Here is a 23,304-nt window from a genome sequence, read left to right on the forward strand (position 1 = left end):
CGGAGCTTCTCCCGTCCCCAGCCCCCAGAGCGGGGCGGAGAGCGATGGCGAAGGTATCTCAGCTATTTTGATACTCTGTAATATGATCTAATAAATTCCAGCAGCTTCTGCATAGCTCAGACACTTAATAACAGACTGAAGGAGCAAACTTTAAGGATCAAAGACTATTTTGCAAGGAGTCCTGTGGAAGGAACACCGTGGTATTTTAAAGTCTCCTACAAATTAATGCAAACCAGTGAAAAATTCAATAAAATGTTTTAATGTCTGTAATTTATTATATACATAATTTGCTTTCAGACTGCACTTCAAATGTGCAAAAGCATACACTCTGACAGCACCAGAAAAAAACAATAAGGTTAACAGTTTTTACCTGATTTGTCACATTGTGTTAAACACAATGAGCTTCACAAAAAACAGAACATGGAATCTAGAAGCATCCTCAGTTATATGCTAACACTTGATTGTAGTACTCTGACTCAACAAAATAAATAGAAATCCAACATAGTCATCACAATTAATTTACTAGTCTCTTCAAGACTGTATTTTCTTTCCAGTGTTTTGGTATCCTGCAATATATGTAGAAATACACTTTGGGGGAATTAAATTTACAGAAAGCCAAAGCCAAATAAAAATTAGTTATGCTGGATAAAAACCAGGGGCTTATAAAAAATAAGATTTTATACATTTTGAAAGAGTTCTCCATTAAAGAATAAATCAAGAGTTGTTTGCTAGGATTTCCCATGAAACGTGCTGCCCTGGCCTCTGTCAGATACTGCTGTAAAAAGTGTAAGTACAGCCTTAATAAAATACATATAAGGCAATTGCAAAATTAAGTTTTAATTAAATACAAAGTGCCCTTCAGTTTTACTTAGTAATATCAATAAATACTAACTACTGTAGTTGTGCAAGACCTGGAAGGACTTTATAAAAAAAACTATGCTATTTCACATGATCAAGCATCAGCAAAGCATCTTTGACAGCAGAATTAACTCTTCATCCTACATTCCTGGAAATATTAATGTATGTAAAAGAAGGCACATCTTTCACTGAACAGAATCAGCAACTTAGAGTAGAGTTCTGCTAATGCAATCTATGACGTCTCTATAGAAGCCTGACACCTCCAAAAGGAAAATATTCAATTTGTTTCTTTTGCTTCAGTGTTGTATATGCCTTGGAAGAAATGAATATTCTAGCTGATTAATGAACCATTAAATAATTGATATATTTATTTTAAGGGGAAGAACCAAGAAAAATGACGGGAAAAACATTTTCCTGCCACACACAAATAATGCAAACAGACATGTTAAACAGCTCATCATCTCGAAAGAGAATACATTTATTCTCTAGAATGCATGATTATTCTCATGTTCAGGGCAAGTTTCTATTTTGGAAGTTCTAAAGTGATAAAAGAAGATTGGCAATATTGATTATGTTATCTTCTACAAGACAAGTAACACTGAAATGTTTCAGAATACAGTCTTGAACAGAACTTACAAGACGTGGTTAAAACATGCATGTGAATAATGAAGATTTCTGTTCAGATTTCTGGTGCTACAAATTCTTCAGCTTGCTGAGGACGGTACCTAGGCTGATGATTAAGATACATCCTCACATTAGAATAATTATAAAATGAACAGCAGCCTGGTCATGTTTCCAACAGTCATTGCCTTGAACGAATTAAAAAGACAAATGGGTGCATTGGCCAGATTCATGTGTGTATAAATCACAGCAAGATGTAACGCAGACAAACGGGGGGAAATAGCACTAGTGATAACAGTAACCTTTAAGTTAAGAGTTCCAGTTCAGATGCATGCTAACTGTAGCAACTGTCCAATAGTTTCATTTCAGCAAACACCACCCAACAACAAAAAGGGGTGGCTGAAGGATTTTATAAGCAAAGGTTCTTTATTTTCTTTACATTCATTCTCCTGATTAAACTCCACTTCTCATTTTGAAGGCTGAATTCATTCATTCCTGTTACTTATTACAATTTCACCTCCAATTATTCTTTAAAATGTAGCCAATCTTTGCTAGAATACCTCTCCGCTAGAACACTAATCAGGATACACTGTCCAACCTTAGTTTTAGCTTTTAGAAGAGTATCATATTCTTCATTATTGGCCTAACGATGCAATTTTTAGCAAGCATAATCATTTTTTTATTTATTTGACAGCATATCATGGACACCAGAGTAATAAAATACATGAAACATGACTGAAATCCCAAACCACAGTTCTTTTAAATGGGGGAAAACCTAGAACTTTTTGTAACATACAACTACTGTGTTAATTTTGTAGTAGCTTTAAATTGGTGTGTAACCAAGCGTTCAAAAACCAACAAAAATGACCTTTTGACAAACTATAAAGGTCTGTTTCTTTGTGGGGAATTTATTCAGCTGCTTTATTGAACAACTGTTAAGAATAACTATAAAGATGCCTACAATGAGAAGGATGTAGATTGAATTGGTGTCTATCCTGGAATAAACTAGTTGGCAATATACACCAGCAGGCTTTGGAGTTGTTATGCAATATGCACTTAATCTAGAAATGGAGCCTGGGAAAAATGGGGTATATTCTAAAAATATTCCTAAAATGTAGTTAAGCCAAAGTCATGGAAATTATATATCTATATAAAATGTAAGTTTGCGTTTCCCAAGATAATTTTATTTTTATTTTTGGCCATGAAATCCCAGACCTACAAGGCAAACTCATCATTTGGTCCCATTTCTTATTGAAATAATTTCTAAATGACACGAAGCAGCTCAATTCTATCTTCTGCACAGCAGGATAGGAAAACATCAGGCAGTGGACTGACTCTTATCAGCTCAAGGAAGACTTCAAACACATGGGAATAGATGTAGGGTTTCCCAAGGCCCCACTCTACTGAATTCAAGAAGCCAGAGAGACAACCTTATATTACTAGAAGTTAGCTTTGCGGGGGGAGGGGGGGGCAAGGATGAGATTTCTGTTGGCATGTATGATGCTGTTTTCTTTTCTTCATGCCAGACACTGCTGTCTGTTTATTCCACAACAGCTACTTCTAGGGGATAGGTTCAGTCTATTAGTTTTCGAAGACAACGTTCATGACCTTTCATGATAACATTGCTTTTTCAAATAATCTTCTCCAATACAGGTCAATATTGCTTTCAACATCAGGAACAGCAGCGACAATTTTTTAATCTGTGCTTTATCTGAATGGGAAGAATGATATTTAAGAATCTTGACTCAGGATACAAACAACATTATTCCTTTTTAAAGTAAAATGAAGAATGCAGGCTGTCGTACTGGTGTGAGGGCCCACATTTTGCAAGCCAGTGCATAGTCAGTCAGTAGTCTGCTGGCATCCTTGAACTAATTTAGGCAGTAGTAACATTCGTTTCCACTTTAATTCCGTCTATATTCTCAATTAGTGCATTTATTTTATAAAAAGGAAGCATTGGCAAATATTAAAAATATGAATTTGTGGGTCAAATTAAAGAACCATATTTCTATATTTCCATTTTCTACTCAAGTTTTTACCCTTTCATATGCAAAGTAGAACTAAAGCTGAAATTTGGAACAAGCAGCAGAATGGGGGGGGGGGGGAGAAATGGAAGAATAACAAGAAAACCATAGCAGTGGCAAACTGATTAACGTGTTCTCAGCTTCTTTGCCTGCTTCTTTCGTTTCAATTCCTCTTCTTCACGTCTTAGCTCTTCTAGATCTTCCTGCATTCCAAGCCTCAAGCTGCGGAATAAAGATTTAGTTACACTAAAATCTGAAGATAATTAAACCCAAAATGTAGGAGCACAAAAAATCCCTAGCCAGGAGGAAATCAACATAACCCCTCTTACAATTACCCATCACTAGACAGCTTGCAGAAATCTTAGCTAGGTTTAGGATATTCCCTAGACTAGAGAAGCCATATTAGAAACTGCCTTACATTTCCAGGGATGCAACAGCACTGGAATATGCTACAATTAGACTGGGAATATAAAAATAAATGGTTCCCATAACATATTGATATGGCACAACAGTGGCGTAGCGTGGGGGGTGCAGGGGGGGCCGGCCGCACCGGGCGCAACATCTGGGGTTAGGACAAATCCACAGGTTAGGGGGTGCAAATCCACGGGTTAGGGGGCGCAAATTACTTGCTTTGCCCCGGGTGCTGACAACCCACGCTACGCCACTGTGGCACAAGGTTACAAGCCAATCCAATACTAAAAACATGCTATATAAATACTTCTTAGAAATGCTGGCTAATTGTAATTGCTGCTGCAATTGGCCTGAACAATAATGATATCCCCCAATTAAGAGTATAAATATAGCGAGTTAGAGCAGCTGAAATTTGTATTCACATGATGCTTTGAAGATGCTACAAGGATCAATAATACCTCCAGACGATCCTATAAATGACCAGACAGGAAACCAAACTGATTGCATTTATATTCTATTTTTGCACAGTACACTTCCAGAGGCTTAGGCATGTAAGCTTGTTGCAGTGAAACCACAGAACAGGGACCACCAATCTTTTTGGAGCAGTGGGCATTTTACAAATTTCAGGCGAGTCCTGAGGGCACTAGTCACAAAATAGTGCACATGGACAGTGCAGTGTAACACAAAATTAGAGAGAAAACTACCCCTGACAACCTTATGCTCACTATGGGGAGCCAGCTGATTGTGGAGACCATGCAATACACACAGAATTGCTATGCAATAAAAACAGAGGGCATTCCTCTGTACTAGGAAAAATATACAAGGTGGCCACATCACACTCCCCCCACAGAGAAGGTACCTGTACATTTTGCCCCATAACTTTCATTTTAGGAGAGCTAGACACTTGCTTATTTTAAATGAAAACTCAGAGTGGGGGCGGTGGTGTTCCCAGGGGCACCAATAAAAACCAATTAGTGCCAGGTTGGCAACCCCTGCCATGGACTGTTTTGCAGCAGCTTAAAGACCTGCTTGAATTAAATGTTCCATTCTTCCAATCATTCTGCCTGTGCAAGCATCCCAACTTGCCAGATGGAACAACACCCCCCATTCTGTTCTAGGGATTCTGCTGACCCTTCCCCAGAGCCAATTTTGAGAGGCCTGTGGGGAGAGGCAGGGGAAAGCACTGTTGCACAAGCAGAGGTCCTTGTGCAGGGCTTCTGCCGACAGAGCTGGTTAGGTGAAAAATGTATTAAGTATTGCAATGAAATACAAGAATTACAGTCTTAGCTTCAATATATGCTAAATAAGTACAGTGGTGCCTGGGTTACATACGCTTCAAGTTACAGACTCCGCTAACCCAGAAATAGTGCTTCAGGTTAAGAACTTTGCTTCAGGATAAGAACAGAAATTGGACTCCAGCGGCATGGCAGCAGCAGGAGGCCTCATTAGCTAAAGTGGTGCTTCAGGTTAAGAACAGTTTCAGATTAAGTACGGACCTCCGGAACGAATTAAGTACAGTGGTGCCCCGCAAGACGAATGCCTCGCAAGACTGATCCGCTAAGCCGCTTATCATCTGATTCGCTAAGCCCGCTAAGCCGCTAATAGCGCTAATCCGCTAATGGGTTTGCTTCGCAAGACGAAAAAACCGCAAGACGAAGAGACTCGCAGAACGGATTCTTTTCTTCTTGCGAGGCACCACTGTACTTAACCCGAGGTACCACTGTACACAAAAAACTCACAATAGCAGGAATTGGTCCATATAATCATCTTAGCTTCACTGAGTAGAACATTTTTAATGGGACAAAAATCATTGTCTCCATTTGGGCCCAATATTTAAAATTGTTTTTAGGAGATCACTGCCTTTCTGAGGAAGCTACAGTCTTTGACAGTCTTCCCAGGGACCATCATTCAAGCAAGCATGGATGCTGAGGCTCTATACACTAACAAAGATGGGTAAGAATCCATCAGGAATATTATCCCAGTTGATCTCTCCACCAAGTTGGTCACATTGTCCTCACTTATTTCAAATTTATGGAGGGCTTTTGGTTTCAGGTTAACAGCACTGTGATCAAAATGGGCAGATCTCCACAGCATGGCAAAATATTTATGGCTGACTTTGAATCATTTCCACAGCTTCTCTCCCCAAAAATCTCCCCTTCACAGACTTCAACCATTTTGCTCACATTGCTTGCCATGGCTCACAATGATTCCAAACTCATCATTGTTTGGAATCACATTAATGGAACTGTTTCTTTTTGATGAATGATCAAAATCTGGGAGAGTGAAGTGGATAGATTCAACTCTGCTTACCTTTTGGCTTCCTCCTTCTGTTGCTCCTTCCAGCTGCTTTCCATGTAACGTAAGGCATAATCACTTTCGTCTTTATATCTGAGAGTAATAGGCAAAATGAAATGCAATATGTTCACTTTTGCTATAATACATAAATGCATGTGTTTCAGAACCAGAATTGTATATGCATTTAAATAAAACAGAAATATGTTTCAAGTAACCTTATTATTATATGGCTGAACCAACTCAGTTCCTTTCAGTGCAGGGGTGGGGATCTTTAGTCTCAGTAATCATATGCTCTGGCAAATACTAGTAAATAAATAGGCTGCAGATAGTAGTATATCAGCCCCTTTCTTGCATTTTTTGAGTACATGCACATTCATATTTTTTATCCTCAATTATAGTTGACAGAAACCATTGAGAACTTTTGCTCAAACTCTGTTTTCTTAAGGAGCTCCTGATTAATTTCAAAAGTACTCAAGCAGACTAAATTATGAAACTGTATCGGGGAAAACTTTATTTATGCACCTTACATGAATGTTATAGAGACTGTCATAACTACACAATGGTATAAAATGATGCAAAATTCTTTTTCTCACCTAGCCCGATCATAGCCAAATATCTCTTTAATATGTCTAGAGATTTCTTCCTGGGACTCTCCTTCATCATCTATGAAGTCCTCCATTTCAGAATCGTATTCATCTTCATCGTCTTCATATTGCCTTTTACTAGTAATCGGTGGAAGAATTGGTCTTGGAAAACCTAAGGGGTGAAATTCAGAAATGTAATACACACTTCCAAACCCGCTGCAACATTTATTTTTGTGCTGCATTGGTTTTTCACTAGCTAATACAGTCACTTCATGAGGCTTTACATGGGTTACATTCTGGACAGCTATTGGTGTAATGAAGGCAGATTAACTTTTGGCCCTCCAAATGTTGCTGGACTACAAGTTCCATCATTTCTGATTGCTGGCCATGGCTGACAGGGGCTGATGTGAGTTCATCATCATCTGAAGCCACACAAGTTAGTTATCCCCGCTACCCAGCATTTAAGTAACAAATTTAGTTGGATCACTGTAAATGGCTTGGCAAAAAGAAATGTTCTTTTCAAATGCAGGGGCGTATTGCATCAACACAACAAATCTACTCTTGGAATACAAATCTGAAATCCTCCTCATAACAAGAATACTAAATGGTGTGTGTTTACTAGGCCTTTTGCTTCGAGCATTATTAGGTAGCTTATTATGTACCAGACAGATTATTATGTACCAGACGCAAGGCCCAACTGGTCCAACATCCTGTTCTCACAGTGACCAACCAGATGCTTATAGAAAGTTTGCAAGCAGGACCTGAGTGCTATAGATAGATAACAGTGGCAGTAGAACATCATGGCAAGCCCTATCCTCCATTAATGCTTCCAATTCACTTTCCAACATATCTAAGATGGTGGCCATCACATCTTATAGAAATGAATTTCATAGTTGAACTACCGGTATGTGCTGTATGCAGTAGTTCTCTTATCTGTCCTGAATCTTCCAACATTCAGGTTAGTTGAATTGCCCTGGGTTCCAGTATTATTTGGGGGGAGGGGATAATTCCCATGCAGTTTCTCTACACTAGAACACAAAATCTGCACTTAATTCCATCTGCTTGACATGTTAGGCCCAGATTTGGAAAAGCAGGGCAAGGCAAAGGATGATTTGTGCTTAGCAGCAAAGCGTTATCTGTGTACATCTACAGCATTCCAGAATCGTCTCCCTCTCCAAAATGGTTGACATCGCTTCCTCATACAGTACAAGCACTGGAGTTGCAGCAAGCTAATCTAGAATAAGAGAACCTTTGTTATGGGAGAGTAAGGGCTACTGACTGCTGCAAAGATTAAGTTGAAATCCTGTCTGCCTTGGCAAAGGATTGCTCCAAGAAAAATAAAGCTCAACTCTGCCCTCCCCCAACTGGAGTGATTCCTATGCTTCGGATCAAGGGAGCTTCTTACCCTTAAATCAATCATGGAATTAATATCAACCACAATATCTCTGTTACAGCCTTTCCTGCTCACACTGAATTTGCATGAACTTGTAGAAACCAGAAATCACATAAATGTACCTGACGTAAACAAGATCATAAAATTTATCTAAGGTTTCCTACACCCTACCATACGTATGTTTGTGAGGAGCAATCAAATCTGCAAAGTAGTTTGAAAAACAGTCCATGTTTTGCTTTGCTTTTTTTGTTTACAAAGTTTATGGTAGAATGAGATCCTATACAAATTCTCGGAGTACTGTACTACCACTGAACTCAATGGAACTCACATTCAATTAACATGCACTAGATTGGAATATATACAACTCCAAGTCCAAACAGCTACAGTGAGACAACAAATGTATGAATGAAACAAAGAGTACATATCAAATTATTCATAAACCCAAACTGTAAAGATACCTTGTGGGGGGATCCTGGGTCTTTGCTGTGGAAATGGCCTCATTCCATTCATTTGTCCGCTACCTTGTCGTGGTACCAGATTTTTAGAAGAGATTGTTTCTGATACAACCGTACACTTTGGTTTCAGAGTTCCAACTGAAGTGGTGTTCGGCCGGCCTGGTCCCAATCCTGAGTTACTACCTCTTGCTGGTCCTGCGTTTAGACTATTTGGCCGCCCGGGTCCTATGCTTTGACTACTTCCAGAACGCACTGGTCCTGAACTGCTGCCTGGTCTGCTAGGTCCCACACCTAAGTTACTGCCTGGCCGTACAAGTCCCGCACTTGAGCTGCTGCTTCGTTGCCCAGATCCCGAGCCGCTACCTAATCGTCCAGGTCCCATGCCTGAACTACTGCCCTGTGGTCCACGTCCGACAGTCAAACTGCTGCTTGGCCGACCTGGACCTGTACTCAAGCTGCTCTTTGCTCGTGGAAGAGGTCCTCCTGCGCCTGAATTGCGGCTTGCTTGCTTGGAGCTGACATTTTTAACACCTTCATGCTGGGAAGGAGCCACACCAGATGGTTTTGTTTGGCTAGTAGTTTTTTTCAGACCAATTTCTTTAGCAGATGGATGCCTGAGAATTCCATTTGCAGTCGTTTTCAAAGTTGGGGCATGAGAGTTAGGTCCAGATTTCCCACCCCCATTAGAGGCTGGTTTAATTTGACTGCTGTTTGATGGGCTTTTCAAAGGGACCTTATGTGCAGGTTTTGCTTTCTCAGAAGGGTTGGGTTTGGAGGCAGATGACAACTTCAAATGCTTTTCATTTAAATCTGGTCCCTTTGATTTCTTGTCAGTACTACTTTGAGAGGAAAGGCTTCCTTTCGACAAGGAATGTTTGTCCGCTGAATGCTTACTGGGTTTAGCATTTATGACCTCCTTCTGTGAAAATTCCTTCTTGGAAGAATTTGATATAGTGACCTGTTTTATTTCTTTCCCAACTTTTTTCTCTTTTAGTATAACCCCCTTTTTGTGTTTCCGCTCTAAGTATTCTCGCTCTCTCAGTTCTTCCGCTGTCATGGGTCTTTCCTCAGTCTTTTTCAGAGGAACTTTTATTTCAACTGGTTCATACTGTTTCTTTTCAGCCAGCTTTAAAAGGTCCCTAAAGTTCAATGTTGGAGGTGCACTTTTGGGAGGCGCCTTTGGTTTCACTGGTGCTTTGGATGGCTTTTCTTCATATTCTTCCAATTCATGCTCCGATTCTGTCTGATCATATTCAAATTGCTCCATTTCATCACCTGTCATGCATTCACCTCCTTCTGTGTTTCCTTCAGAACTGTTTTCACGGCCTTGCCTCTTTTTAGGCTTCTCTTCAACAGGAATGCCATTATAGCCACGGAAATTGTCCTTCGTCCGTGAAGCCATAGCTCTTGCTTTTCGGTCATGTTTCAGTTCTACACGTTTAGCAAGGAGTTCTTCTTTTCTTCTTTTTTCTTCAATGACTGTAAAAGAAGGAAAGTTCCTATGTAAAATATTTTTTGCGCATGAAAAGTCTTGGGATAGCTTGAAAAACTGCAATGGCTAGTGTGCATTGTAAAGGTCATGCTCAGAGTTTACATTCTGACTACAAACTATCTAAGCAATCAAATAGCAGACATGGAACATAAAAGCTACCCTTGGAAATAACACAGCAGAATTTTAATTAAGAGCTCCACTTTAAACACAAGGGCTGACTGAGATCTAAAGAACTGCACAATTAATTTAGCACACCCAGGAGGCTGTGGGTTTGGGTTTCTCAGGCAGCAGCTCCCCATTGAAGACAGGCAACTGCTTGCAAAACTGAGGAGGACTTTCAAAGAGCAGTTCTGTGCAGTATCTTCTGGAATTTGTCAAAAAGCCTGTTAAATAAAGCTTGCTTTGAAAGAACAAGGTGTCAAAACTATGCACCAATCTCTGTGATGCTGTGGTTTCTAGCTATTGTACACACTGAGGGGAATTCAACACTCTGATGTTCCAAACAACCCAGCAGCATTGATGGAATTCCTGCTTGCCTGATGGAACGATCTCCCCCTCTCCCTGCTCGCTGCATGCTGTACTACCCCAGAGATATTGATAGGGAAGGTGGGGAGCCTTGTTGTGCTCGCAGAAGTCCTTGAATGGGCTTCTGTAATCTGAATCCAGTTCTAAATGCAGAACAGAGGGGAGGAAATGAACCAACTTTTTAAGTTTTGCCACTGCTTTCAGAGGATTCTAGAAGCCAATACACATCCAAAAATGAGGGAACTATGGCAACAATATTCAAAAAGGAAACAGAAGACAGTTATCTCCAAAAATAAGTGACAGATAATTTAAAGATAATTTAAAAATATACCTTTTTTCCTTTGTTCCTCTTCTTGCCGCTTGAGGAAAGCTCTCACAGCTGCTGACTGAACACCTTTCACTTTTGGATCCTTCTTGGGAGGGCCTACTGCCAAACTGTATCTTTTCTGAAAAGAGACAAAATGTCAGAACCACACACCAATCTCGAAGGCTCTAGGTTTCTAGCTACTGTACACAACAGGTTGGGGGCTTTGGGCAATTTAACAATAAAAGCCTTTTCAGCAATTGATTTCAGTGGTGTTTAAGGTGCTTAGCACTGGCCACAACCACATGCCACAATACGTCATAAACCCTCTTATCACAACATTTTGAATGACATCATCTCAGACCACTGGCTATGTTGGTTGGAGCTAATGGAAATTGCAGTACAACAACATCAGAAGAGCATAGGTATAACACAATACAGGCTATATTTTATTCAAAAATCTGTCTCAGTGCTTATGCAAGTAGAGTTTTTGTACTTAATTTGTGATTTATTTGGGGGTGGGTGTTTAAACATGGTCAGATTTAATTGTAATTACTTCTTTAGCTGTATAAGAAAAAAGCTGTTTTATGTTATACACACACACATATATATTCCTTCCAGTAGCACCTTAGAGACCAACTAAGTTTGTTATTGGTATGAGCTTTTGTGTGCATGCACACTTCTTCAGATACCAATCTTCTTTGTACCTGAAGAAGCGTGCATGCACATGAAAGCTCATACCAATAACAAACGAAGTTGGTCTCTAAGGTGCTACTGGAAGGATTTTTTTTAATTTTTTTTTGACTACATTGTGTGTGTGTGTGTGTGTGTGTGTGTGTGGTATGTTTATAATTACTAATTTAGAATATATTGATATTCCTTCTCAATGAAATAAGGAACACTAAAACAAATACTTTAATACAAGACTTTATGCAACATGTAGCTTGTATGAGGTATAAAAGTCTACTGCAGCTACAAGTTCTCTCCTTCAACAACTCAGTGAACAAGCTAGACAGGCAGTAACATTCCATTCTCATTATTTGATAAAAGTACCAGCTTTATACAAAGATTTGTCCGCAGTGGCGAAAAGAACAGGTCAAACTCTCCTGGTGTGCTTTTTAAAACACTGATTATCCTTTTCTGAGCACCGCCAGATGGCAACTGTAGGGTTGAAAGCTGTAGCAATATGCAAGCTGCAGATGGCTGTTGTTACAGAGCATTTAAGCAATAATTGAAATTGAAAACCACAAAAGCCTTTAAAAGTTCATTTTGTAAAACTTGATTACACCCTCCATGCCTTGTAATATTGGTGAAAATGATTCAAAACTATGTTAGCTCCAAGATTAGCATTTATCCCCCTCTTTAAAAGAGAGCAGGTGTCTTTTAAAACACTGCCCTCTCCAAACTAAGAGTGAAACCACCACCTGGTTTTTCTTTAAGTTACTTTTACAGAAGTAGGCAGTTGTCGTAAGTACAATGAAGAAATCTCACAACCCTGACCCACTCCACAGAGTTGCTGTGTAGCTAAAAAAAACCCCAACAACTTCAAGAATGCAGTAGCCCTTTATTTGAAGATCCCAATGCTATTTCTGAAACTACAGCTTAACAAGAAGACAAAATCATGTAGAAATTCTAAATGTTATAATTCAAACTTTGAAAATACTTTCTCTTTTTATCTTATACTATCACATTGCCTTTGGCCAGATTCATTCCCTACGCTACACAGACCCTATGTGTTACTGTTGAGCAATAACAAGGACTACTTTTTAAATCAAGTTAATAGATATTTACATACTTGGGTCAGATCTTGAGTTATCTATAGCAACAACTGAGCTATCAGTGGAAGCATTACTAAGCCCAATAGTCACTTCATTTTGAAAACAGCTAATTATTGCTTGGCATGGTTTTCCCTAAGGGAGATGAACTAACAGCTCTATAATTTTAGCGAGACATGATGCAATACATTATTGTTTCTATTTCTCATATAAATGATCATGAATGTGCTTATTCACTATCTAGCAAAGAATAGTTTCAGTCTAAAATCCTTCTTAGCAGTAACATTTCAGTAACTGCTTACTTCTTGACAACGGTTTTTAAAGTGTCTCAAATCTGAAATTACCTTCGGGGAAACTTAATACATACATTTTAATAGTCCAATCCTAGTCATGTTTACTCAGATGTAAAATAAGTAAGACTTTCCAAGTTAATGGGCTGGATCCAATGCTTCTCTTCCAATGTAAGATAATTTGAACAGAAAGATTATTTCTGCTGGAGGAACAGACTTCCTGTTAGAGGAAAGGAACCTCTGAATGCCATTCAATGTTGCCTAGGACTGCAACCACAGGAAAGCAAATGTTAACTAACTCTGCTAGCTTACAGGAAGAGATGAACTTCCCAAAGTCAACAATAAAGATAAAATTGTAGTAAATGCTCAAGATTTTATTAATCATTTCTGAGCTTTCATTCAGCACAAGCTCTTTAAGAGAAATACACTTTCAGGAATTATATTTCTAAATCAGATGTGGAGAACCTGCGGCCCTCCAGATATTCATGGAATACAATTCCTATCATCTCTAACACTGGCTATGTTGGCTGGGTCAGATAGGAGGATTAGTCCAATAACACCTGGAAAGCCACAGGTGCCCCACCCCTGTTCTGAATTGTGATTCCTTTTCATTGCTTAATTCACTTTTCCCATGAAGAGATCATGATCCACACACACACTGGCAATATGCATTTAATAAAACATGAACTTTACTGATAGCTTCTTCAAAACATATATGTTCTCTCGAAAGAGAAAACTCCATTTACTTGTCGTATTTGGAATCTATAGTTTCTTGCTTTCTTTAAATCCCTTTTAGTAGCTTAGACTCCATTTCCTAATATATTGTAGCCTAGTAAAAGCTGCATGAACTTTTACTAACCCTTCTTATTAGGAAAAAACTCACTTGCTTTTAGGTAGGAACAAGCGGCAGCCAGTGTCCTGACACTGAAAGAATTCAAGGAGGTCAATTGCCATGGCAATGCTGAAGGGAGACTGGCTAGGCAGAACGATTGCAATTAATATTATATCAATATACTGTATAAGAACGGATGTATTAATCACAAAATAAATGAAAGCAGATGTTGGTGGACAGTTAATAAATAAGGCAATTAATATAAATGGACATTGATGAATATTATTATAATGAGAAGGTTGGGGAGGGCTCAAAGTAGCTCAGAGATTTCTGACTGGTTTAGAAAACAGTGGGATGTAACTATTATAGAAAGTTTTATTGCAACCACATGATTGGCTAATAGTAATCAAACATGTAGCACAGAAGTATGTAAGAATGCTTTCTGTATCAAGTTGCAGTCATTCCTTGATTTTTAGGGGACTGTCCCCATGTCCACTTATACCAATTAAAGGCCTAGCTTCACTGAAACCTATTTTTCATAGAATTGTAGAGTTGGAAGGGACCCCGAGGGGAATCTGTTTCTTTGTTTTCAGTCAGGGTTCCCAAGAAGAACACCATTCTCTCACACCCAACCCTTCACACTTGCAGCTGTCCTTTCATGTTGAAATCTATATTGTATTCAGGATCACTTACAAGACTCAAATTTCTATTTAATCTGTTTTAAATTGAAGAATGGCCAAACTTTCAGATTACAGTGGTGCCCTGCAAGACGAATGCCTCGCAAGACGAAAAACCCGCTAGACGAAAAGGTTTTCCGTTTTTCGATGCGCTTCGCAAGACGGAAACGTCTTGAGAATCTTGCGATTTTTTTCGCTCCCCCCTTTTTCTAAGCCGCTAAGCCGCTAATAGCCTTTTAGCCGCTAAGCCTTTAATAGCCGCTAAGCCGCTAATCTGCTAATAGCGCTAATCCGATAATAGACGAAGAGACTCGCAGAACGGATTATTTTCGTCTTGCGAGGCACCACTGTACTAAAATGGAAGAAGACATTGCTGAAAATGAACTATTCATAGAAATGGGATAAGATTTATGTGAAAAGAGACCTGAAAGCATCTGGGACAGGGTTGCCAAACCTGTGATTCTCCAAGCAATGGGACTGCCCACTCCCATCAGCCTGGCTAATGATGGAAGTTGTAGCCCAGCAAGACTTGAAAGGCCACAGGTTATCCACCTCTGATCTAGCAGAGCAGTCTCCAGCTAGGGGGGGAAATGTTATGGCTAAAAAAATATAGTCACCTTATACAACCTACTTTGAAAACTGAAGGTGAGGTATAAGAATTGGAATGGTGGTTTCTTTGGTTGTATGGAGAAGTTAAAAGAAACGTTTTTTTTACATGTGTTGTAGACATGCATATTGAACAGCTATTTGGTGCAACTGTGGGTGTCCAGGATATATTTGCTGCCCGGCCTTTTTTTTGTATCCAGTTTTTGTCTAAGACTGCAATCCTATGAGCACTTACTTGACAGTAGGCCCCACTGATTTAAGTGGAATTTATTTCAAAGTAAGCATGCATTGATTTGCCTGCAAGGCATTTAAAATAGAATTGCTAATACATCATCTTTCCTACGTCAGCAAAGATTATAGCTGCACACTATTTGAGGAAACCACAGCAACCCAGCACTGGTAAAGGTTTGGGACATTAGAATAAATATTTCAACTGACACTATTAAGGAGATACAAAGAGAAGAATGTTTTCTCGTTAGACTGAGACTTGCGTATTTTCCTGGAGAATTAAAATCAAGACATGGACTAAATAAAAAGACCTGCAATAGGTATTTAAATCATCATGCTGTCTACTCATAGAAAATATACCTTGTGCTTGATCCATCCCCTGAGGATGTGGCATCACACAAAAGTCTCCAAAGGTTATAACAAAGCCCTGTTCCCTCCATAGCATATAATGGGGCTGTCACCATGCCAGTCCATTAACTCCAAAATCTCTAACCAGTCCTCTCTGTCCCGTTCCACTTGACCAAGGAAGAGTGATGAAGGGACAATGGTCTGCTCCCTCTAACTCCATAGGGAGAACAGAGCTCTGTTATGCTCTAGTCTAGGGCAGGCTCCCTCAAACAGAAGGCTGGGTGCATACCAGTGGGTCTTGGGCCACTCTGAGGTTGGCCTCAGTGCCACAGCCTGTCCAGAGCCTCCTCAAATACCTGCCCAGTCTCCTAACCATGTGATAAGACTTTTGATTGGACCAATGCCTATATCAGCAACTTCTTGCACTCTGGTGTCCAGGAAACAAGTTGAGAGAGAGAGAGAGAGAGAGAGAGAGAGAGAGCGCGCGAAGCAAGGCAATCCCTCCCTTCTCTGAGAGGAAAGGACCAGGGTAAGCATTGATGTAAATTAGAAATGGAAATAAAAGTTTCAATTTTATGGTAATAAATAAATGAACTATTAATACATAAACTAGAAAAAGAAAAGAGGAGGATGAGAGAAGCTGATATAAAAGGTGTGAATATAAAAGGATCAGGAAGCTGGAATAAAAAATATTGGGAGTTTGGCATGGAGAGAAGGGAATACAGCAGATGGGTAAAAACACTTTGAGAGGCATTGGTGGGGGGCCGGAAGGGAAAAATATAAATGAAGAGGCCTTCCCTACTTACAGCCTCTGGATAAGCACACTTTGCTTAAAATGGGGAGGCTGAGCAAATGTATGTACTTAGCCTGAGGAAAGCTGAGCTATGGAACTCCCTGCCACAAGGAAAATACTGTGGCAAATAATTTAGTAATTTCTGAAGGTGGATCAGATATCAGTAGAAAGTCATGTCAGTAACCGCCAGCTGGTTATGCCAAACTCTGCCTCTGTCTGCCACCACTGTGTTATTTACTCTACATCTGAACCACCATTTTGTGATTAGTGGATCTCAGTTTAATTTGAAGCCATCTCCAGAGGGCCCTGAGGATAAAAAGCCTGAGAACCTCTGACAAATAGGAAATACTTCATGCACACTACTACGCCCATGGTGCACTGGACCAAGCTTCATCTATTCTATTTAATGCTGCATTGGATTAATTATATGGGATGGGGGAGAGAAAAAGAGAAAATTAAAGGCACTGTCTCTTACCAGAATTTTACCAACAGTTTCCAAAAGATCATTATGACCCAGTATTTGAGAAAATATTTGATACCAAATTTTAAGATACTAAAAAAGGTGGCATAACTCTCAGGATATTCTTCCCAACATGCTTCTTCAGAAAAAGGAAGAAAGAAAATGTCAATACAGTGGTACCTCTGGTTACAAACGGAAACCGTTCTTATCCGTGACTTCCGCTCACATCCTGGGGCAAAGTTCGCAACCAGGAGCTCTGGGTTAACGGAGCTCGTAACCCGAAGCATGCGTAACCAGAAGCGTTCATAACCAGAAGTACCCCTGTAAGCTCCTTTGTAACCCAGTAGCTACCTACCCTTAACTAATGCTACATAATACGAATATTATGTTGCCAGTTCTGGTAACACCTGAAGCTTTTTTAAAATAAACTTTGCTTTATCAAATATCTTACACCTTTTACCAGAAGAACATGCAATGATCACCATGATCCTAAGAACTCTTTCATTTAGTACTTCCTTGCTAACTGTAATTCTTATACAACCATTCAATGATACAACAAATCTAGATATCCATTTGTATTCTGATTCTTTAAAATATAGTCCCACACCCATAAGCCAAATTCAGGTAAGTCAGATAAATATAAAACTCACAACTTCATTATATGTGCTGTCTGCAACACCTGAGTTTCACAAATAGACTACAGCAGCTATTTGTTTAACAAGCATCCGCCTAAAGCAGGGGTCTGCAACCTTTAAGACAAAAAGAGCCACTTGGACCCGTTTCCGAAGAAAAAAAACCTGGGAGCCGCAAAACTTGTCATTATAAAATAACTTTTTTGTCACTTTTTTATTATTTCTTTGTTTGACCCCTCAGGATTACTCCTCCTCATAGAAATAAACTTTAAATTAACAAGTTTCCTTTTTTTGTTTGTGTGTTCTTCACTCCCCTTCAAAACAGTGACCAGCCTACATGCCCCCTTTCAATGCAGTGACCAGCGTACATGCCCCTTACACTGTAGCGGGCGGGCGGGCGGGAAGGTGACGTCAGGACGGTACGTGACCAACGCACGCACCGCCCCCATGCGACATCACAGCCAGTACAGCGCCCGCCACAGTGGGGAGTGTCGGGGCGCACAATGCACCTCCTCCCCTCGCTAGTATCCGCTCCGGAGCCGCGGCAAAGGTGTTAAAGAGCCACATGCGGCTCCGGAGCCGCGGGTTGCAGATCCCTGGCCTAAAGTCTAAGTAGGCATGCTTAGGCTGGCTTTTGCTGCTGTTGTTACACCCAGAAAACCCTGCTGCACATCTTCAAAGCCCGGAGAAGCTCTCTTAGAAAGTATAAGCCAGATAGTATAACCCTTTAAGAATTCAAGTTGGTATAAAGAGGAGTGGGATATAGCTATTAATGATAAATTAACATGTGCCATTAAGGTAAGATGGGAAATATGCAGGAGAAAGGATTTTGAGGCGATATGGAGGGTGTTTGTAGAATTTGTATTGTTAAAACAGAAAGGGGTCAAACCATCACAAGAGGTGTTTAAATTTTGGGAGGTTGGATAGCTACAATGGAATGGTCTCGGTGGTGGGATGCTCATTTTTATTTATGATTATTACTTTGACAAAATAATTTTAAAAAAGAAAAAGAAGTGATCCAAAAAGTTCCCTGAACCCTCACATTCTGCTTGGACACTGTACAACCTCAATGCAAACATTAGCCCTACGTTTTTAGGCCAAGCTTCAGATCAACTGCAAAACGATTTTAAGGTTAGCAACCTAGCATATGTAGAGGTAACTGCAAACCAACTTTTTGGTCTCGTTTTCTCAAGTTTTAAAGTTATTTTTTTGCGATAAAAAAAAAAGAAAGGGTAGGGATTTGAAGTCAAGTTTTCGCTATCCGGAAAAAAAGAAAAGAAAAAAGCAGCAGCAGCAGGAGCAGCTTTTGAACAAAGGCATCTTTCTGTGACTCAAGCGAGAAATGCATTTGATAAAAGCATTCCCCCCCCCCCCCCGCCGGTGACACCTCGCCGAACAGGCTCCTCTCGCCGGGCGCCGGCAGCTGAGCGAGCAACAGATTAGCAACACAAAAGCAGAGCAAGTAGCGTGCACGGGAAACCCGGGAGCGAGAGAGACCGAAAGAAGAGCCCGAGAAGACTCGACTCAGAAGAAAGTCCGCTTCGAGGAGAGCAAAGAGAGAGGCGCCCAGAAGGGAAGCGACGGGCCGCGGCCGGTTCGGCGAGAGGAGGTCGCCGCCGCCTCTCCCCCGCCGCCAACCGTCCTTTCGCCTGCCTGCCTCCCTCCCTCGCGCCTCCGCCAGTCCTCACCGGCACTGCGCTCAGCCCCTGCTGCTCCGACGCCACCATCAGGATATCGCGGAACTCCATCCTGGGCTCCGTGGCCCTTTCGCCCCCGGAGAGAGGCGCCGCCGCTCAGCCTCGCTGCTGCTCCTGCCGCCCCTCGAGAGGACCTTCTCCCTCCCTCCTTCCCTCGCCCAGCTGACGGGAAAAGTTCCTCACGGACGCCTCCCTCCCCCTCCTTCCTCACTTCCGGCCCCGAAGCTCCTCTTCCCACCTCTTATATCACCTCGTAATCGTCAACCAGTTGTTTTTTTTTGTTTAAATGAGCGTGAGGTCACTTCCGCCACTCCGCTCCATGCGGAAGCACGCACGCGCCCTTCTTCTTCCGGAGAGGACGTGTTCCGACGCGCCACGTGACATGAACAGGGGTTTGCTCGCCACGTGTCTGTGCAACAGAGCGGTGGGGTTTTCATCTCGGGTTTAAAATGCTGTGTTAGTTCGGTCCTCTGCCGGAGAAGGATTCGGGTTTTACTGTTGTTGTTGTTGTTGTTCTCCCGAGAGTGGGTTTTTTTTGGGGGGGGGCGAGTGGGGGTACCTGCTGAGCTGACAAGGTGAGTTTCTTTGAGTGCCCCATTTTGTATCCGTTCTTCATTGATTGTTATTGCTTGGGGTTTATCCTGCTGCCTTTCTTTCATTAACTCAGTCATTCGCTGGGCTTCTGCTTTTACCGCCGCCAATCATTCGAGCTGCTAAAGTGCTACAAATTGGATGGGGTGCGTGTGGCAAGTGTGCCATATGTACTGTACCCCATAGTGGAAGAGCCCTGGCATCTTTAGGTAGGGTTGGGAAAGACTGTTGTCTGAAACCCTGGAGAGAAGTTGATAGCTATGAATGCTAGATGAACCAAAGGGTTTGACTCTGCTTAAGGCCGCTGCCTTCATTCTTGGTGTGTGTTTACTCAGAAGTAAATTCCATTTCATTGCATGGGTTTACTTCCAAAGGTTTACAATCAATTATTTTTTCAGCTTGTTTTGGGTCAATACAAAAATGATTTGGTTTGTGGTCATAGCTTCACAACAAAGCTATTTTTCAGTACTGGTGCAGAAATGGATCATGCCAGCATCGTTCTTGCAGCAATAGTAGTTGGCAGTAAACTTTATGTAAAGTCACACAACGGTAAATTGACATTGGCATATGGAAACTTTGATTCAGGTTAGCTTGACCTTGTTGGCAGTCTGATACTTGTTAAACTCATGGCCTTATGCTCACCTAAGCCAACTAGTTTATGCTACTCTTGCAAAAGCCTGTGAGACCCCTACAGAATCATCTTTTTAATCTTCTGTACAGTATGACCACATGTTGGAAAGTAAGGATGGTCGTACGGGGGTGGTTCAGGTATAAGTGTTTTGTGTATACCTGCCAGCCCTGGAATGTGACCCCCGCACACAATGTGATCATTTTGTGCTGAGTGATGGTCTGCTATGTAGCTGATCCTTTTTGCTATAGCCAGAGTTTCTGACTCCCCCAGCCCCAATAATGTAGCCCTTTCAGTAACCTAGGGGTCAGTTTATAGTCATCAGAACCACATGATTATTTTGTCCTTGACCATGCCAAATCAGGCTGCAATTTGGGATAGAGGATTACATTCATGCTAAGCATTTTTTGGGAGGGTACACAAGCCTAAGATCCACGCACATAACTTTAAATTATGACCCCCATTGCGTGTCAGCTCGGCCAAAGAGTCAGTAACTTGAAATTCCATAGTTGTTCATACAGGGCTAGTGATTTGATTACTTCTCTTTGAGACTCTTAGGAGTACCTGTTTTTATTTGGTTTTATTACTTGAATTTTCTGTTCTGAATTCTCATACAGGTGCTGTCTAAAGCCTTTCTAATACAAATTTTGATTGCAAGTGTGGGGTGACTGATGCAGAGGCAACTCCCCAGCTGAAGTTCAGACAGATAGTAAGTTGTTGTTTTTTCTCTTGCTTCAGCCTTCCTTGATCAACCCTTTTGAACAGCAAGAGAATGGGTCCCATATGATTTATTTATGTATTTATTAAATGTACGGTATATTCTGGCCTTCATCTGGGGATCACAGGTGATTTAGAATATAAAGAACATTAAAATGCATAACATAAGAACAATGTGTGTTCGGCTGCACATTGTTTGAATGTCCTCAAATAATAATTGCTTTGTCAGCCAGTCATAATTTTGGGAATATTCGTTTATCCTTCACAGTTAACAACACTGAAAGAGAGAAAATGGTGAAGACACTTGTGCTTGATGGCAAGTGATGACTGATCCAGAGTACCAGGGACGGGCACAACACACCAATGAAACCTAATGTGTGTTCACTCTGCAGAGGAAAATAATATTAATTGCATCTGTTAAATGGTCTTACATGTATTGCATTGCAAGCTATTAATCCAACTGCAATAATCTGTTTCTTACATTTTATTTATTTTATTTTAACTTTGCTTCTGCAGGCAGTCACATAATTTGTGCCAGAGAGTAGGCTGCTGGAGTCCTGGCCAATTCCATCATCGCTCGCTTTGAAGCTCATCCATTTGCCACAGACATTTGGATCTGTTCAAGACGATGGGCAGGCCGCATTACTTGGAAGATGCAGCACGGCAGCTGGCAGACACTTGCCCTGCCCAAGCACGGTTTTTACTGTGGACACTCAGCAACAGAGAAGACAAAACCCAAGATTCTGTGAACCGAGTGTGTCATTACTGTTTCCAGTTTCTCCTTCCAGGTAATGTTAGGGTACGTCTAATGCCTAAAAAGAGGGTGACTCCACAGATACAAAAACTACTTAAACGGGAAGCAAAGGGCTACAAACTCAATTTAAAACAAACAAAGCTTTTGAAGAAGTACAAGGAAGCAAAGAATGTCCTGCTGGTTACCTGCAGTGCATGTGGGAAAACAACAAGGCATTCTGGGAAGAGTAGAGAAGGTTTGGGCAGAAAGGCATCAGCTGGGAAGTCTTCAAACAAAACCACATCTGTCAGCCACCATCATTCTGGATCCAACAGAGGGACACCCAATTCCAGAACGTCATCTGGTCAATCAACACCTCGTTCTTCCTCCAGGACTCAGAGAAACATCAAAGACCACTTCGCACAGCTGAAAAGACTGCTTCATCTTGAAGAAAATAAGAAAAGTAATAAGGGGGACCTCAAAAACTTCTTACTATCACTTTAATTTTTTTAAAAAATAATTGATGTAACATAATTGCAGCTAATTAAAGGAATGCATCCCTTAAGAATGCCTGTTCCTACTTGTTAACTATAGTTTTTCATGGAGCAAAGTGCTGTGAAACTAGAGGTGCAAAGGTCTGGAAAAAACTTGGAAAAACGGGGGCAGGAACTGTCGTTCCCCCCACCCCGTCTTTCCAAAGCCTTTTTTTTGTAAAAAGATTATGGAATGTTTTCTTTTTGAATGATGAATAAAGCGTTTAAAAAGAGCTGTTTGTATATTTACTCCCCCCCACATGATTTCTAAAAACTCCTATAACAGGAAGACCTATGTGAGAATATGTACAGTATCAGATCATTACATTTCTTGCAAGTCCTGAGTTGAAGACTGAGACTATGGGTCCATTTGCACCATTGCTTAAATCAAGTGGGAAGCAAAACTAATTGCTTAATTAGTTTTGTTTCCCACTTGTTCCATCATTATTCTCAGGAAACCTTTAATGTTCTAATGAAAGGGTGACATCTCAACTTTCTTTTAGCTTACAATATGCCTTTTCACTAAGCAAAATGCTCTTAAGAAAATGTTATGGTGGCACCGGGAGACACCCCAGGTTTTCACTAACCTAGTTTGGTGAATGCCACCTCCCTCTTGCCTCCTCTGCTCTGCTCCGTATGACTCCAGACCTCATTCTTGCTTCTGGGAGAGTCCCTCTTTATTTCTGAACCCCACTTCTCCACACTTCATTAGCTCTTTCTGAAAAATCATTGCTGGTACTCCAGCTAGGCAAATAAACAAGCACACACAGAGATGCTTGTAGAGTAAGAAAAATAACAAAGT

The 23,304-nt window shown here is 40.8% G+C and overlaps 2 protein-coding genes across 3 annotated transcripts; one reads left to right on the plus strand and one right to left on the minus strand.

Annotated features, from left to right (window-relative positions):
* Nucleotides 1-243: 243 nt before the first annotated feature.
* Nucleotides 244-19,497, minus strand: SPTY2D1 (SPT2 chromatin protein domain containing 1). Its single transcript, XM_028733086.2, has 6 exons — nucleotides 19,292-19,497; nucleotides 10,990-11,104; nucleotides 8,645-10,120; nucleotides 6,803-6,965; nucleotides 6,225-6,302; nucleotides 244-3,725 (listed from the first exon to the last, which is right to left on the minus strand). The coding sequence occupies exons 1-6, from the start codon at nucleotides 19,349-19,351 to the stop codon at nucleotides 3,629-3,631; spliced, it is 1,989 nt and encodes a 662-aa protein (XP_028588919.2). The 5' UTR covers nucleotides 19,352-19,497; the 3' UTR covers nucleotides 244-3,628.
* A 170-nt stretch (nucleotides 19,498-19,667) lies between these two features.
* Nucleotides 19,668-22,735, plus strand: RMP24 (ribonuclease MRP subunit p24). 2 transcript variants are annotated; one of them, XM_028733094.2, is made up of 3 exons: nucleotides 19,668-19,875; nucleotides 21,137-21,228; nucleotides 21,753-22,735. In XM_028733094.2, the coding sequence occupies exon 3, from the start codon at nucleotides 21,865-21,867 to the stop codon at nucleotides 22,471-22,473; it is 609 nt and encodes a 202-aa protein (XP_028588927.2). In that variant the 5' UTR covers nucleotides 19,668-19,875; nucleotides 21,137-21,228; nucleotides 21,753-21,864; the 3' UTR covers nucleotides 22,474-22,735. The 2 variants fall into 2 exon arrangements, with proteins under 2 accessions (XP_028588927.2, XP_028588937.2); XM_028733104.2 differs by lacking the exon at nucleotides 21,137-21,228.
* The last annotated feature ends 569 nt before the right edge of the window (nucleotides 22,736-23,304 follow it).

This window comes from Podarcis muralis, chromosome 1 (genome assembly GCF_964188315.1).
Source record: "Podarcis muralis chromosome 1, rPodMur119.hap1.1, whole genome shotgun sequence".
Taxonomy (NCBI): domain Eukaryota; kingdom Metazoa; phylum Chordata; class Lepidosauria; order Squamata; family Lacertidae; genus Podarcis; species Podarcis muralis.